This window comes from Bacillus rossius, chromosome 6, assembly GCF_032445375.1.
Source record: "Bacillus rossius redtenbacheri isolate Brsri chromosome 6, Brsri_v3, whole genome shotgun sequence".
Classification (NCBI taxonomy): Eukaryota; Metazoa; Arthropoda; class Insecta; order Phasmatodea; family Bacillidae; genus Bacillus; species Bacillus rossius.
The window spans coordinates 28296511-28312608 of NC_086334.1; the positions used below are offsets into that span (position 1 = coordinate 28296511).

Genomic DNA, 16098 nt, shown 5'->3' on the forward strand with positions numbered 1-16098 from the left:
CTGAGACATCACGGCCGCCATATTGTGTTCCGGCGACCCTAACCTCAATCGTGACCTCACTCGAAATACGACTCAAGTATGATAAATGATAAAGATTCCTTCTAGACGCGATAGTTACAAAAAATTGCACATTTTTGTTTTGTCTGATTTGCCGTACACTTGGTTCATTTTAAGATATCCCTAACTTTAAAATAATACACTGCGAGAGCAAACTCATGTTCAAACCTGGCCACAAACAACACATTTTCCTACATAAATACATTCACCCGACCTAAATCGCAAAACCAGTTGTACAGATAAGTTAAAATCAATAAACTATAATTTTCTTGATATCCAGTAAATGTCAGGACTGTTACAAATCAGCTTAAATGTTAGTTACGAAACAACTCTCGCTATGAGCGCTGAACGCAGTGGTTTTCATTTTTTTTTATTAGTGTCCACGACTTAATTGTAAGAAAAATGGGTTGAAATATGATACATGAATTTTTTATTCTAGTTTATCTAAACACCTAAAACTTTAATAATAAATTGTTGACAAGGCTCAAAGTGTCATTTCACCATTGTTAATTTTAGCACAGATTGCACATCTTTAGTTATTTAAAAAATGTATATCCTCTCGCTGGCATTTATTGACACTATAATTCTCGGAAGGCTTATTTGAACACGAATGAAAATAGATTTTTTTTATATATTTTCAAATTTCAAAATGTTTCTATTAAAGTACAAAGAATATTTGTTGAAGAATTGGTTTCGAAGTACGTAAGGACCTTGTTCAGTTCTGTACCTGTGGTACACATTTCGTCATAAAACATCAATCAGAGCATACGTTCAAACATGTTTTGTGTCTTTCGCAAATGGAACTATGTAAGTACCTATCTCATTTTCTCATCTTAAGTTTCCTTTATGAATTGGCGATCGCTTTAACACAGTACCAGTGTTTCGTAGCGACTGTCACGGACTTGTATCTGCGGATATTTGAGAATAAATATGCACATCTAAGATGTTAGTTATGGTTTTATTTTAATCACAATTTTACAAGAGAATAATTCTTTATAGGGCTGTATAAAGGGCGCAAATCTTATAAACTTGAGAGCTGTATATCGTCCACGAAAATAATTACCTGCTGCAAACATTTGGCGTACTACGTGTACATATGCAATCACACACATGCAAGTCACACACTCCTGAAAGTCACACTTCGATAGTGATAGTGTCATGGTTTTGTTTGCGCACTTGTTCATATCACTTTTATAAAATTAAGAATCTCTCAAAGACTCTCCGAAATATACTTGTACTTAATTGAACATACGTTTCCTGTCATCTAGTGGCCACTAGAGAAACTAGGTTAAGCCATGTGAGTTTGGGAATGTCAACATCGTGACTGTAAAAAAAACTTTATTTCTTGTCATATTGCAATTGAGGTTACGGTCAAGGTTGCTGTCACTGGAGTCCAAATTCAAGATGGCGGATCCCCGACTTCGGGCTCACACCTCACACCCTGCGCTCGGAACGATCAATGTATACTACTGCAGTACGAGCTAACATAAATTCCCGATTACTAGATCGTATCTGAATTTATGTATAACTTTCAAAATTTTAGTTTAATAAGTTTAATATTTGCATTAAGTTAATAGGTAAACGTTATCAAATAAATTATTTAAATATCCCTATAATAACTCTTAACTTACAATATTTTTATATTACTAATTTATCTTAGCAGAACAAATGTTTCAAAGAGGAAAACTGCAGTGTCATAGCATTGGTATTACACGCAATTTTGGATATTTAATTTTCCCTTTTAAGTATGTATCAAATACAATACCGCCAATTTTATATCAACCGTATGTGCTATACAGAAGCATATTTTAATAAGACATTTTTAGGGGATGTTTAATCTCTTGCAAGAATTTATAGGCGTAATGCAATGCAGCCACTTGGTAAATGTATCCACTTAAGTAAACTTACGAAAAAAATTTCAAGCGCATGGCTTGGCATGGAGTATTTCGAGAATGATCAGCAAGGTGTGTGTCTGGGGGAAAAAGAGAAATTATTTTGTAGTAAGCCAAAAAACCCTGGCTAATATTAAACATTATATTCCTTTTAATCTAACGTTACAGCTTTCCGGCAATTTTCTGTTTAGTCACTTATTATTTAAAACATATATTTAATTAGTATAATCTAACAGAGGTAAAAAGTCACGCAAGTGTTCCTTAGTAATATCGTTTGTGTGACGTTATGCAGCTCACAAATAGCATTTAGTTGGCATCCAGTTGCCAAAATTTGCGTCCAAACAATATTATGCGAGAGAACTTTCGTGATGAATTGACGGAGATGGGTTTTAGAGCGAAGTGACGTTATAGAAATGCTGTATGAGACGGAGCCTCAAACAAGATTGTTGATTACTGATCAGTAGAGACCGGAAAAATTCGCGGGTTCAATGCCCTTTAGGATGAACTCCATAGTTATACGTACACTGGGTCAAATGTCATCCACTCATTGGCTGCTGTCTTGAGAGACGTCTCAACGTAGCAGCCTGTGATTCGATAAAGCTTTGGGTTGGTGTTTCTAATTGGCCCAGAGTCATACAGGTGATTTTCGAGCCAATAGCAGAGGCAGCACTGAGGTATAACTATTTGTATTTTAGCCTATCGCGAAATGATTTCGCGAATTTTTCCGGTCTCTACTGATCAGTAGAGACCGGAAAAATTCGCGAATTCATTTCGCGATAGGCTTAAACACAAATAGTTATACCTCAGTGCTGCCTCTGCTATTGGCTCGCAAATCACCTGTATGACTCTGGGCCAATTAGAAACACCAACCCAAAGCTTTAATCGAATCACAGGCTGCTACGTTGGGACGTTTCCCAAGACAGCAGCCAATGATTGGGTGACATTTGACCGAGTGTACGTATAACTATGGAGTTCATCCTAAAGGGCATTGAACCCGCGAATTTTTCCGGTCCCTACAGTGATCAGCAAACAACTGACAGCAAGCGAGCCAATACGCCTACAGCGCCTCGCTCCAGAGGAGGCCGTTAAGAGCAGCAGAGGGGCTGTTGCCCTTCGGCGGCGGGCAGCGATCTTCCCCCCTGGGACGACCACGTTGTCCGAGGTGACTGACCTCGTTACGGTGGGCAGGCCGCGACAGCCGAAGAGCTGGTTGATCGGCGCGAGGAGGCGATGAGAGAGAGAGAGAGAGAGAGAGAGAGAGAGAGAGAGAGAGAGAGAGAGAGCAGTGCCCGGCTGGCAAATTGCAACCCCGCAGCAGTCGGGAGAACGCGCCCGGAGGCCCCGCAGCCAAGAAGCGAGCGACGCAGCCGACGCGACGCTCGCCGCTGATTACAAGAGCGGCCGAGCGGGAAGTACTCGTGACTGGAAGGCACGGGGCTCTGTAACGACCAAGTAACACCACAGCCCCGGACCATGTTGGGAGGACGACTTAGTGGCACGCGGGTGTTGGGAATCACACTCACAAACTTCAGCTGCAGGTTCGCCACACACAAAAAAAATAATAAAAAGTCGATTGAGACGTATGTAGAGACCAGAAAATTCAGCGGATTAAATATTCGCGTTAGGCTAAATTTCAAATACACGCTCTTTAAGCTGCTTTATATATTGGTAGGGGCAGGCATTTTTCGCGAAAAAAAATCTGAACGCCTATTAGGACTGCCAACAGGGCACACCAGCACCAGCGGCTTCTTCCTTGTGATTGGCGGCCGTCCGCGAGAGAAGTCGTTGCATTATTTGACCCAGCCATTCAAGACGCGTTTGCTTCCGCACTGAATTACTGCGCGATTGGCGTTGTAACAATCGACGTGTACCTAAAATAAACTTACACATATCACGAAACACGCACATTTCTACAGTGTTTTAACTTACAGCTAGTCTCGGAATCTTTTCGCGAAATATGCATGCCCCTGGATATTGGCTCTTTGTTAATCTAGACTACTCTGGGCCAACGAGAAACACTCAACCAAAGAAGTCTCGAATCACAGGCGAACCGTACAGACAGGGAGACAGTGAACTGGCGTTATTTGTCCGAGTAGACAGAGGACCGTGTAGTCTATCCTGAAGGTAATCGAAATCAAGAATTTTTCCAATCCCTAGAACATATGTGTTATTACATTTGGTTAGGGACGTGTTTTTTCGCGAAAAATTCCGAACGCTCGTTAGACTGCAAGAAGGTATCCCGCGCCAGCGGTTACTTCCTTCTGATTGGCGGCCGTCTGCAGAAGAAATTTTTGCCAGGCCATTCAGGACGCTTTATCTTCCACACAAACTTGCTGTCATTCGTGTTTGGGTCTTGAAAAAATGTCTGAGAGAATCTCAACCAATCACAAAACGTAGACGATGCTACAGTGTTTCAACACACAGCCATTAAATAAATTTTCGCGTAAAATACATGGTCCTCCTTATGGTATGCAGTGCCTCCCCGGCTGGTATAGCCTATGCCGTCGTATTTGAAGCTTAACAATTCATTTTTTTTAGTTGCAAATAATAGATAAAGCATTTTTAAAATTGAACACTAGCGTCTGAATAATGATTTATCAAACAAAATTCTACAAACACTAAAAAACGTGTCGATATTGTAGAATGATTTCATTGAAATTATTTGGTGAAAATCCACTATTTTCCATACTTTTTTTTTCTCACGTGTACAATTTATTTCAAAGAAATCGTTTTACGACTGCGAAAATATTTGTGGCAATGATTTCAATCAAATATTGGCCAGACACTCATGTTCCATCTTAATTTATTTCACCATTATTTGCAATAAAACGGTTTCTCAGCTTTAACTTCAAAGGTGTATACCAGCCTTGGAAAGTACTTAAGGCCACGAGTAGTAACAAGAATTCAACTTATTTTTTCGTGATGAATCTGCAGCCAAAGTTTGTTCGGTTGAACTATGTTCATATACGTAAATGTATGCATGGACATGAAATACTACAACACTGGTGCAAGAATAGCTCTATGTAATATTAAAAAAAACTGCTCAAATTACGGCTACTACATGTATAAAAATGCACAACGGAGAAAACTCTTGCAAGAAAAAGATTAAGAAAAGAGAACAACATTGCTTTAAATTGGCAGAAAACACGTGAAAACTTATAATTAGCCTCAACAATGCCAAAATATATTTTAGACATATTACATGTTTTAACTTGCGTGACACCATGATTTAATTTGTTGTTTTTAGTAATTTAACTAAGTTTGACTTTAAAATGGCACAGTAACTTTGAGACGACGTAGAACGAATGCTTCAAACAAAAACAGTTTTAACAGAGAAAGACGGCCTTGGAGTACAGGTCACTGGAAAGATATTGTGTACAGGAGACTTTCAACAGCTAGAGAAACTGGTTCTGGCCGCTATAACTGCTTATGTGCTCAAGGAATTCAAATCTCTGGTCTCTGGAATGCTTCCTTCTTTGCTGCGTCAAAAGGCCGTAGCTGGACAGAACAGCTGGGGACCCTTAAATATTGTAATTACTTCACATTAAATATAATACTGATGCTGTGCAACTTAAATTAGTTGTATACATATATGCATATACACAAGGTTGAATAGTAAAGCATCTAAAGCACTGCAGTTTTTTTTATCTTTGTTGTTCAGATTGATTTAAGTAGTTTTCGCATACGTCAGCCGAGATCCGAGATATTTTTTTTATCGGTTTAACAAAACTTAGTAGCCTATGCATATAACTTACATGCTGTAGTTCAGTTATCTTACGAAAGTCAGGAAACTCACACATATTTGAAGGGGGAAAAAAGGAGGATTGTGTACCAACATTAGCTACTCAGCTATCAGCAAAATGACACTTCATCATCATCACCACCACCACCACAGTACATCATAATCCTATACGTTATCATTTACCCTTAGATATAATGATTTACTGTGGGAAAAATGAACTGTTTGTTAGGTTTCAATTAACTTTGTTCGTATCTGCAGTATTTATTGAGTTACTGGCTCTGATCGAAGAGAAAAGCTTGTTATGCTCTTTACTAAGTCAACTGGAACGCAGACATTGTGTTACGTATACGTAACGTTCGTGATTCGCCTGATTAGAACAACGCCATGTTAAAACAGTATCATCTAAACTTAATAAACAGGAAGAAGTTTCATTGCTATGTAAACTATCTTAGCGTAAAACCATTACCTCTAGTCATTACAAAAAAAAACTGTTTTAGGCTGCCAAGGAAAGAAATAGAAAAGTCAAGTTTTGACGTACAGGCCAACTCATTTTCCCTATTCTATAAATAAGAACCCAATGCTATGTCTTAAATTTAGTTTACTACTGAATTTTGCTTCTAAGCAAAGGTCACAGGTTAGCAAAGAGCAATGAAATATTCTTACACTGTAAGCGCACGAAAACAGAATTCATACAGCGTTGCATTCAGTAAGTGAGTCACTGATGAACGTATGATGAATAGAGGTAATGATCTATCGCGAAAATATTTTGCGCTAAGATAGTTTACAATACAATGTGACTTATTCCTGTTTATTAAGGTTATGATATACTTTTTTTTAACATGGCGTTGTTCTAATCAGGCGAATCACGAACGTTACGTAACACGTCTTTTATGCTAGCAGACCGTCGACTTTATACCATTCTGCCAATTTTGTGACTGGCAGCGCCTAGAACTACCAAATGGCATCGTAATAATCTATATTAGCACATCAGCATCATGATCACTGTAATCATCATCCATGATTGTCAGACATTACATCGTGTAGCTGTAAAGACAGAACAAAATGGCGTACGGAGGAGGCAGACTCTGTGACCCGCCGATGCCTTGCGGCGCGGAATGCAGGCGTCGACCGTGTGCTCAGTGTGTGTGTGTGTGGTGTTGCTTGCAGACGAGAACGAGTGCAAGTTCAGGCCGTGCGATGTGTTCGCGCACTGCACCAACACCCTGGGCAGCTTCCACTGCACCTGCTTCCCGGGCTACGCCGGCGACGGCTTCTCCTGCCAAGGTAGGCCTACTTACTGCACGCGCTCTCGTGATCAGTCATTGGCCAAGAGAAACACTGTCCCATGTACTAGGAACGAACGATCAAGCCCTATGTCTGGCTCACCAGCATTTACGGCAGAGTAGTTGTGTCTGGTCCCCGAAAGCCCGTGAAGAAGAGGGGTCCATACATCCGTTGTACATTTATTTATTAGTTAGTTTTCCTTATAATTGAATTTTAAAAGAAAATGGATTGAAACACTAAAACCTCAGCGAATAGTAAAATTTTAGAACTCCAACGTTTACACGTATAATTTTGAGCAATGAGATTACTTGGAAAAAAAAAATTATATTTGGGTTTTTATTTAGTTTTTCTTGATACTTTGTTCTTTAGTCAATTGTGTTATTTCGTTAAAGCAAGTCACAAATACATATATACTGCATAATGTTATTAATTACTTGAAATCTACATTTAAAGTTTGTATGAAAGTCACAAACACTAACACTTGTGGAAACCAGTAGTGTATGTGTATATATACACATATACACATACATACATATCTACATATGCACACTACATGGAAACACATTTCCTATCGCTCTGTGTATGAGGCATGTCGGGCTATAATGTGAAGTAAATGCATTATGTATTCCACTAAGGACTACAATAACCTTCTAAAATAATATTTCTGTAACCTTGCGTAGCTAAATTGCTGTAATTTTCTTACTGTTTCTTTACTGGAAGGGACCCCACGTACAAACACACACCCCCCCTCCCCCCACCACTCACCACGACTAGTACGTACCTGGTCACCGCCTTATTGGTGTTTTGCAGTCGTTACGCTACAAGCCGAAAAAAGCCAGCGAGCTCCTATTTATGTATATGCCCATTATTTTTATACTGAAGGTTTGAGTGGTTTATAAGGCTTTCCGATGGATCCAAGCAATTTTAAATCATTTACTTTTGTTATTAAGATGAACATTTATGAAATTATTATTGTATGCCAGGCTGAGTTTGAGAAAACTTTGGTGCGATCGTGGGGGCATATGTGGCCTGCAATAAATACATCCCCAAGTGTCCGGAGTAACTGGAACGCACTGCGGAATGGTGAGCGGCTCGCGCGCGTAACAATTCACGCAGGAGACGGAGGAGCGCCCCGTTACAACGATGACGTCACACGGAGGACGCCGCGCCCCTGGCGAGCTGCGGGCGCAACGGGAAAGGCTCGGACACACTGCATTTTTTTTTTTCCGTTGGAGAATACAGTGGTGAGAAAGAATGGGACTCTTTGTCTCGGGCACGCGGAATCAATGCGGAACTCCTGCCAACTGCTAGGTTCCTCGGTGACCTTGACGGCTGAGGCGTCACATTCCGGTACGCAGGAGGGTGGGCGAGGCTACGGCCCCCGCCCAATTTCAACCAGCATGGCCAACATAAATATTTAATGAGTTTGTGGTTAAAATCAACACATTCCAGTTCAAAACGTGCACCTCAGTGGCCAGCTTTCCTCTAAAACTACATAAGGCCTTGTTAAACTGCCCTTCAAGTCTTAACACGCAAAAATGGCGGGCCCCCTCCATAAGAAAAGGCTGTGGACCACTGGGATCCTGACTAATTGAGTAATTTTCTGGTGGCGGAAATCCAACCCGCATCTCTGGCCACACCAGGGTAACGTCGCGTGCAAAATGTGAGCGAATCTTTCATTAGATACTCGCCAGAGATGTGTAACATCTAACCGCGGTAACGAGAAAATTCATGTGTTCTCGTGTTGCAAATACATTTATATTACGAAACTCAGACACGGAATTTAACGTATAATTCATTAAAATAACGTCGACCGTGATAAATAGATATTTATGAATATGTGTTTTCAAACTATAGATTTTTAATGCGAATCACACGTAGTTTCCGCAACCACCGCTAGAATTCGTTGCCGTAGCAGCTACGTCGACTATCGAATCATACGATTTGCAGAGCGATATCTTAAACTATATAATAATGGCTCCGATAAAAAAAACTTAAAAAATACTAAACCCCGTCTTTGGATTTGATTTTCGAAAATGGATATTATTAAAATACTGCCCATTTGGTTAAAATTAATTAAACAGTTAATACTATGAAGTTTCCCGTTGGCTTTGTGATCTTTGGTTCTCACTATCCACCACAGATAGCAGCACCGTGTTAAAGCATTTCCGTTCCATGTGACTTCCGTTCCATTCACGGCAAGCGATACAGGTGCGATTACCAGTGGCGTCAAACTAGAAAGTAATTACGAGTGGTAAACGTAGCGGATGTTGCCGTGAGCCCTTTTTTTTTAAATCGGGTAGCTACCGTTTTCCCATCATCATTCTCCAAAGAACTCAGTATCAACAATATACTTAAACCTAATTTGCTTCAGCTGTCCTTAAGCTGTTAAAAATTACGGTAAATTTACGCACTCTTAGACGAAGAAAGCACATCAAATAAAATAAGGTATCTTCGTAGCATGGTCGTAGTTGCCGGGAGGGAGGGGGTTGGGCAGGGGGCGGAATTAAGAAACTCCTCACTCAGGGGGCCCCGCTTGCGTTTTTTTTTTAAATTTTTAAATCGTGATTTGAAACGGGGTGGATAAATGTAAACGTCAAAACTATGTATTATGGGAATCTTTCTGCATATATCACAGTTTTTCTGCTTATTGCACGCGTAGAGGCCAAAATATGGGAATTATACAGAATACAAGCGCCCTATCCAGAGATGACTAATGGCGGTTAAAACCCATGTTCAAATCTCTCGGGCCGCGCGGGCCCCCCTTGCGAACCCAACAGATTTGCGCCGTTGCTTCGTAGTATCGTAGTTCCAAATAACTGATTCTGGCAGAAGGATGCGTGGATCACAGTACCGTCACATTTGAGACAGGTGACATGAGGCAGGGGAGGGAGGTGGAAGGCAGACTTCACGACCAGGAAGCGTGGCGCCAGCCCCAGTCACCGCCGGGAATAGTCTTGGTAAAGGGGGGAGGGGAGTGGGGCCCGAGGCGGCAGAACTGGACTGCGGACAGGAAGTCGGCCACCCGACAGGACCTCCCTGGACGGGCGGGGCCGTTGCCCCGGCCGTTGCTCCTTACACGGGCCCGCCGCCGGTGACGTCAGCTGACCCCCGACCCCCCGCCCACGACGCTGATGTATCGGAGCGAGTGCGGCCCGAACCCGTTCGCAAGTCTGTGGCGTGTCGAGATGGAGGGAGGGAGGGAGGGAGGGAGGAGAGAGACATGGCAGGTAGAGCTTGAATAGGCCTTGGTGCAGCACATCCTGCATTTTCAATCAACCATTTATAACCGTTCGGGCGTCATTTCCCCTGCGAGTTTGACATTACCTTTGAACACTGTCGAATAAATGCCGAAAGAACTGCAGTCCAGTATAGGAGCAGTAGCATACACATACACACATGATTTTTTTTCCCTGCACTTTATCAAGAGAATCCTATGGAAAACAGTCGCCAAGAAATAGTTTGTAATAGTACAAGAAATATATGGTAACTGTGTGCAACACAAGGCTATGGTTATTTTTGCATATGTGAACGTTTTTCTAGATAATACAGAGTATTTCTTACGAAAATTGGCATCTAATTTTATAATTTAATTGATGTTTCATTCAAGCGTAATTTTTTTAAACCATAAAAAAGTAAATCGAATATACAATTATTTGACTTTATTTTGTTGTACTGTTGTACTGGAACAACACAGAGCATAAATGCCTGGGTAATAATTAGAACCCAGTATTGCTGCGAACAATATTTTGCACTGATACAGTTGTTTTCATGTAAATGAACAAATTTACTAATATCTGTAATGTTTTATGAATATTTTTGTTCCATTAACAAAAAATAAATAACAGTGTAGGCTACTCATGTTTTAGTCTTCGTCTGACACTAAATCAATATTTTTTTCCCCGGTCTACAAGTCGTCACTAAATAAGCAACGATAAGTGCCGAGGAAAGTTTTCAAATCGATGCATATAATGTTATATAGCTAGAAACACTAAAATTTCGGGGCGTATCTGACTGTCAGGCTAGACTCTACAGTACTACACATATTATTCGAGAGTATGTCAACTGTTAATTATCTGTTTTGTTTTATATGCCATCTTCCAATTTGACTAACCACATGGGACTCACAGTTAAAAGAGATAAAATGTTTACCATTCCTTGAGGTTGTCTAGAATGTGTCAAATGAACAATGGTCCAATCTCACAACGAGAACAGATGTTTGTAGTAAAATATAACGCCAAATTACAGTGTCTATTAAAAATGACTACAATTTAATTTACATTATTAAGGGGCCCGCCTAGTCAGGGGTGTATCTGTGGTAGTGTGGCGGAATGATAAGTACGACGCTCGCTAGTGCTTCTAGCGCGGTGTCTCCTCTAAGCCCAAAGCTCTGAACTGTCTTATATTCGTGCATTGGGCAACTATTTTGGGCTGTTAACCATTACATAAAATGGCTGAGAAATTAAGATAAAGGTGTAATGCTTGGCGCTTGGGTATTTTCAAGAGTCTGTAACGGGTGTTTCATGTCTAAAAAATATTCTGAAAACTCATGTTTTAGCATTTTTCACTCTTAAAAAATACAGTTTAAAAACAAAATACATAAACAGAACTATTCATCCGCCCTCGGCACATTCTAAAATGCTTTTAGTAAACAGACAACACACAGATATACACAGATATGTTGAGCAGTTTTCAAATAGCGTGGTTTCTTCTGAAGATCTGCACACACTATGTGTGCCTGGGTAGGCGGGATCCTAATGAATTTGATTAACCTTCATCATTGAATTACGGGTTATTTGGCGCCCTGAGCTACAATCTAATGATAACATTGCGAATCACGGGTTATTTGACGCCCTGAGCTACAATCAAATGATAACATTGCGAAATATGAGTGACCTAGTAACGTGAAACCAGAACAGCATTAAGCTGCGTCGTCCTGTTTTTGCATAAGAATGTTGAGTATACGACCCTGTTCTCTGCTCATTGGTGAAGCGCTCTCTTTTTATTTCTGTTTAGTTTGAACAAGAAACTGGTTATTCGAACAAAATTAATTTAAAATATGCTCTGTCAGTTACACCAAATAAGTATTAAGGGCGTAAAGATTTAATGTAACGTCAACCTTTGTGTTGCAAGGCATTGTGTTTTCTCAGTGAATCACAATTATTGCCTTTACCTATCGAAGTCATTCTGCGCCTACCTTACTCAATGGTTGAGAAAAAATTATGTCCTTCGTATAAGGCTATCGTATTCCGTAACATTCCTTTTACACGTAAGTTTTCAGTCATTAAGAATACTTAAGCAATTGAGTCTCGGTACGGTATGGTGTGTTGGAAACAGTTGCTATATGTTCTAACCTGCAATTTTCAAAATGCTCGGTATGTGACTGAGTACAGTAGGTGGCAGTGCGCATTTACGCGTCTTTTTTGTGGCAGATATCGATGAGTGCCAAGATCCAGCGGTGGCAGCGAGATGTGTCGAGAACGCCGAGTGCTGCAATCTACCGGCGCACTTCGTGTGCAGGTGCAAGCCGGGCTTTCAGGGCGACGGCGAAGCGCTGTGCACGGGTGAGTAAGCTAAACGAGGATCGCCTGTAAATAATAAACATCGAATAACGACAAAGTAAACTAATTTTCATAATCTGTGCACGTGTCTGACATTTTCTCGATATTTACTTGCGGAAGTGTATGAATCAAACCGCCGCCAGTTACGCATGTTTTTTTTTTATTCTCAACTGTTATTATTCCTATCAACTAAATAATGCGCAAGATGTCTATATTAAGAAAAATGTGATTTTGATAGTTCTTTTGACAAACAAGTACGGTAGTTCAATTTTGGGACTGCAAATTGGGATTGGTACAGCCTGTTTATGCACTCTACCCCATATTACACTTCCATATACCAGGATGGTAGAATATTTGAGCGGAAGATGGGGATGAGAGATTTAAACTTGTGAAGTATGACCCAGACCAGTGGTGGGAAAACCAGCCAACCGCGACTAGTGGGGTCTTGTGCCAGCCTCAATAATACTGATGCACTTGTATAAAAAAATTTTCATTAAAAAGCAAAACAATCGCTGAGGTTGGCTTTAAAAGTTATTTTAAAGAATTTATTTTTCAAATTTTACAGGTTAGGACCCAATTATAAACCCCCCAGGCACATTTATCTATGAGAATCAATGATAACAAGGGTGAAAGAAAATTTTTTGCTGTGTTAATGGATAAATCTTCTAATGAAAAAATATCAAACAAATTTTCTTTTAATTATTTGCATTTTCAATTGATTATATGTGATACAGCACCACGTTCATCTACACATGCTTGCACAAAGCTTTGCCTTTTCTCAAATTTGCACCACTTCAAGCCCAAGCAAAGTGATTTTGGAGGTCACACAAGCACACAACCATACATGCTTCATTTCCTTCCTTATAATTTTTTGAATTTAAAAAATACTAGTAAAAACAGCAGATAAGTATGCAGGTATATCTTCCACACTTACTTCACTTGCATTTCATGAATCAGAAGAGTACAGATTTTAAACAATAGGTAAACATTTATGTTGGTACATGAGCCATACAAGAATAACTTTATATGCAGACAGATTAATATGGCAGTTTACCCATTTTAAATTTTCTTGTTGATTGGAACCCTCTTATAATATTTCCTTTTACAACATTTTCATGTTTTATAAGTCTCATTCACATGGTCCCCAAACTTTATTTTCAGTTATAGGTACTTTAACCTGTTATTTTAATTTTTCACCACATATAGTGGACTTCCCTGCTTCCTTCAATAATATAATAACAGGTTTCCACTGTAAATTATTCATGTATGTACTGGAAAATATGAGAGCCTATTTCAGTGGTTAATAAATGTTCAATTTTACTTTTCAGATATCGACGAATGTCAACAGCCAGACTCGTGTGGAATCAACGCCAAGTGTCAAAATGTACCTGGAAATTACACATGTTCCTGTTTGGAAGGTTTTGTCGGCAACCCTTACGATGGGGTACGATTTTGTTTTAATACCTACCATAGTTTTATGCATACAAGCAACACTGCATTCCTAGTTTCACAAATTATACTTACCGGGCTTAGGGCTTCTCTAGTGTTAATTGTTACATGTTGGATCAACTTTGTGTTATAAATTAAACTGGGGTGATAGATGGCAATTATCAGTAGCCTAATCCTGGATGCATTATACAAAGACTTTAATCAATTTAATTATTTATCTATTAATTAATATATTTTTCTTTTAATTTATGGCCAAAAACACATGTCACCATAATTTATTTCATAAAATCAGGTTTGCAATATGCTGCTTGCCTTAATCTTTCATTGGTACATCAGAGAGGTTCTAGCAGGGATACACTGCAATTCCAACAGTTAATGAAAATTGGTAGATTTTCAGGTTGAATGTATTTTTTACAGTACGTTAGTGTAAATTTTTTTCAGAACTGAGCTGAGATATAATTTTCTACATTTGTACCTGATTTTTTTGTATAAAAGTTTAACTTTGCTTGTCATATGTTATATTCATTAGAAAGTCTTTACATATGAATAACTCCTCTCATGGTTTCAAACAATATTTCAGGTTGAATATTTTCTGAAGTCATTTTAAAACTAGTATGATTATCATATGATTTCATTAAGTATAGAATAAATGCGTGCATTCATACTTAATATTAAATTTTTTCAAGATTCGACAAAAAGTTTTTTTTATTTTTATTAACTTGTAAAGAAATTTAAAATGGTTTCTATAGTGTGGCTGGCTTTGTTTATAGTTAATGGGTGAGATATTTATTGTTTTGTCATTGGAATATCTTTCTTTATATTTATTTTGAAAATTAGTTTTATACTAATTTTCATAATATCTGTAAACATGAAATTTAATAGCAACTGCAGGTTTTGCCTTAAAAATACACCAGACATTTCAACTGTATTAAATAGTCTGTTGGGGAGAACATCTGTAGTTTTGAGCATTGATGTTATTGGGAACGAGTTTCCTTGTTGTGACCTGCTGTGTTGCTGACTTGCACAGTGCGTCGACGATAACGAATGCGAGGACCAGACCGCCTGCGGACCGGGAGCGATATGCACCAACATCCCCGGGGGGAAGAAGTGTGAGTGTCCGGCCGGCTACGAGGGGGATGCGTACCGCACAGGGTGCGCTGACACGGACGAGTGTGCGCGCACGCCGTGCGGCCGGGATGCCCTGTGCTCCAACATGGACGGCACTTTCCGCTGCTCCTGCCCCCCGGGATACGTGGGAGACCCCATGGATGCCTGCGCAGGTAGGTCGCACTCCCCCTCCTGCTGCGCTGGGTGGTTACGTCGGAAAGTTTAGCCAGGCCGTCGTTTCGGAACACCTTGTTGTTTGCTGATGGGTCTAAAAGAGAGCCCTTTTCCTTCAGCCTGGACTCTATATGCTCAACATTTATGCTACAAACTGAAGCACAGCATGTGAGGTGTTAGTCTTTTACTTTGCTGCGTTTTAACTGATACCGTAGCTTTGTTCACAACAAATTCTGAACATACACGATGTTGCTGTTTTTGTTGAGCAGTAGAGTTACTAGTGTTTAGTTAGACCATTTGTATGGAGCTGTGGCATCTTTTGTGTTGTTGTGAGATTTTACATAGGAGAAAGTAATGGAGAATTCTTGTCGAAACTTTTATTAGTAATTATCCTACACTGGGAAGATTTCTCTGTATTTATCTAAAATTCAATTTAAAAATAGCTGATGCAGTTTTTTTTTTAATTTAATTTTTAGGAAACTATTTTTTGAGAGTAAATATTAATATAAGAAAAAAACTCAATTACTGTCTTGTGTTTTGTGATTTAAGCACTGTTAAAATAATAAAAAATTTCTTTATGAATTGGTGTTTGCTCTAAAATGACAAAAATTTTATGCGAGAGTAAACATGAAGAAAATTTGGAATTCTGAGCCAAAATGCTGTCACAAAAGTGGCAAATCCTATAACTTGAGGACATATTTCATCTATAAGTTGTGCACAAGTCTTAAATTTCGTTAAAGCTCCGGGTACATACTTAAAACACTTAAATTTTCTTTAAAAAAATGTTTTAAAACTCCAGAATAAGCTTGTGTAGGTGTTCCTTAAAACGGTA

The 16098-nt window shown here is 39.4% G+C and overlaps 1 protein-coding gene across 1 annotated transcript in view; it reads left to right on the plus strand.

Moving 5' to 3' along the window:
* The window catches only part of LOC134532937 (uncharacterized), a 429205-nt gene that overhangs the window by 121781 nt on the left and 291326 nt on the right, over positions 1-16098 (plus strand). Inside the window, exons 5-8 of the mRNA XM_063370011.1 lie at positions 6859-6975; positions 12408-12539; positions 13865-13980; positions 15013-15265. Of these exons, the coding sequence (XP_063226081.1) occupies positions 6859-6975; positions 12408-12539; positions 13865-13980; positions 15013-15265 (618 nt within the window). The remainder of the gene's footprint in view (positions 1-6858; positions 6976-12407; positions 12540-13864; positions 13981-15012; positions 15266-16098) is intronic.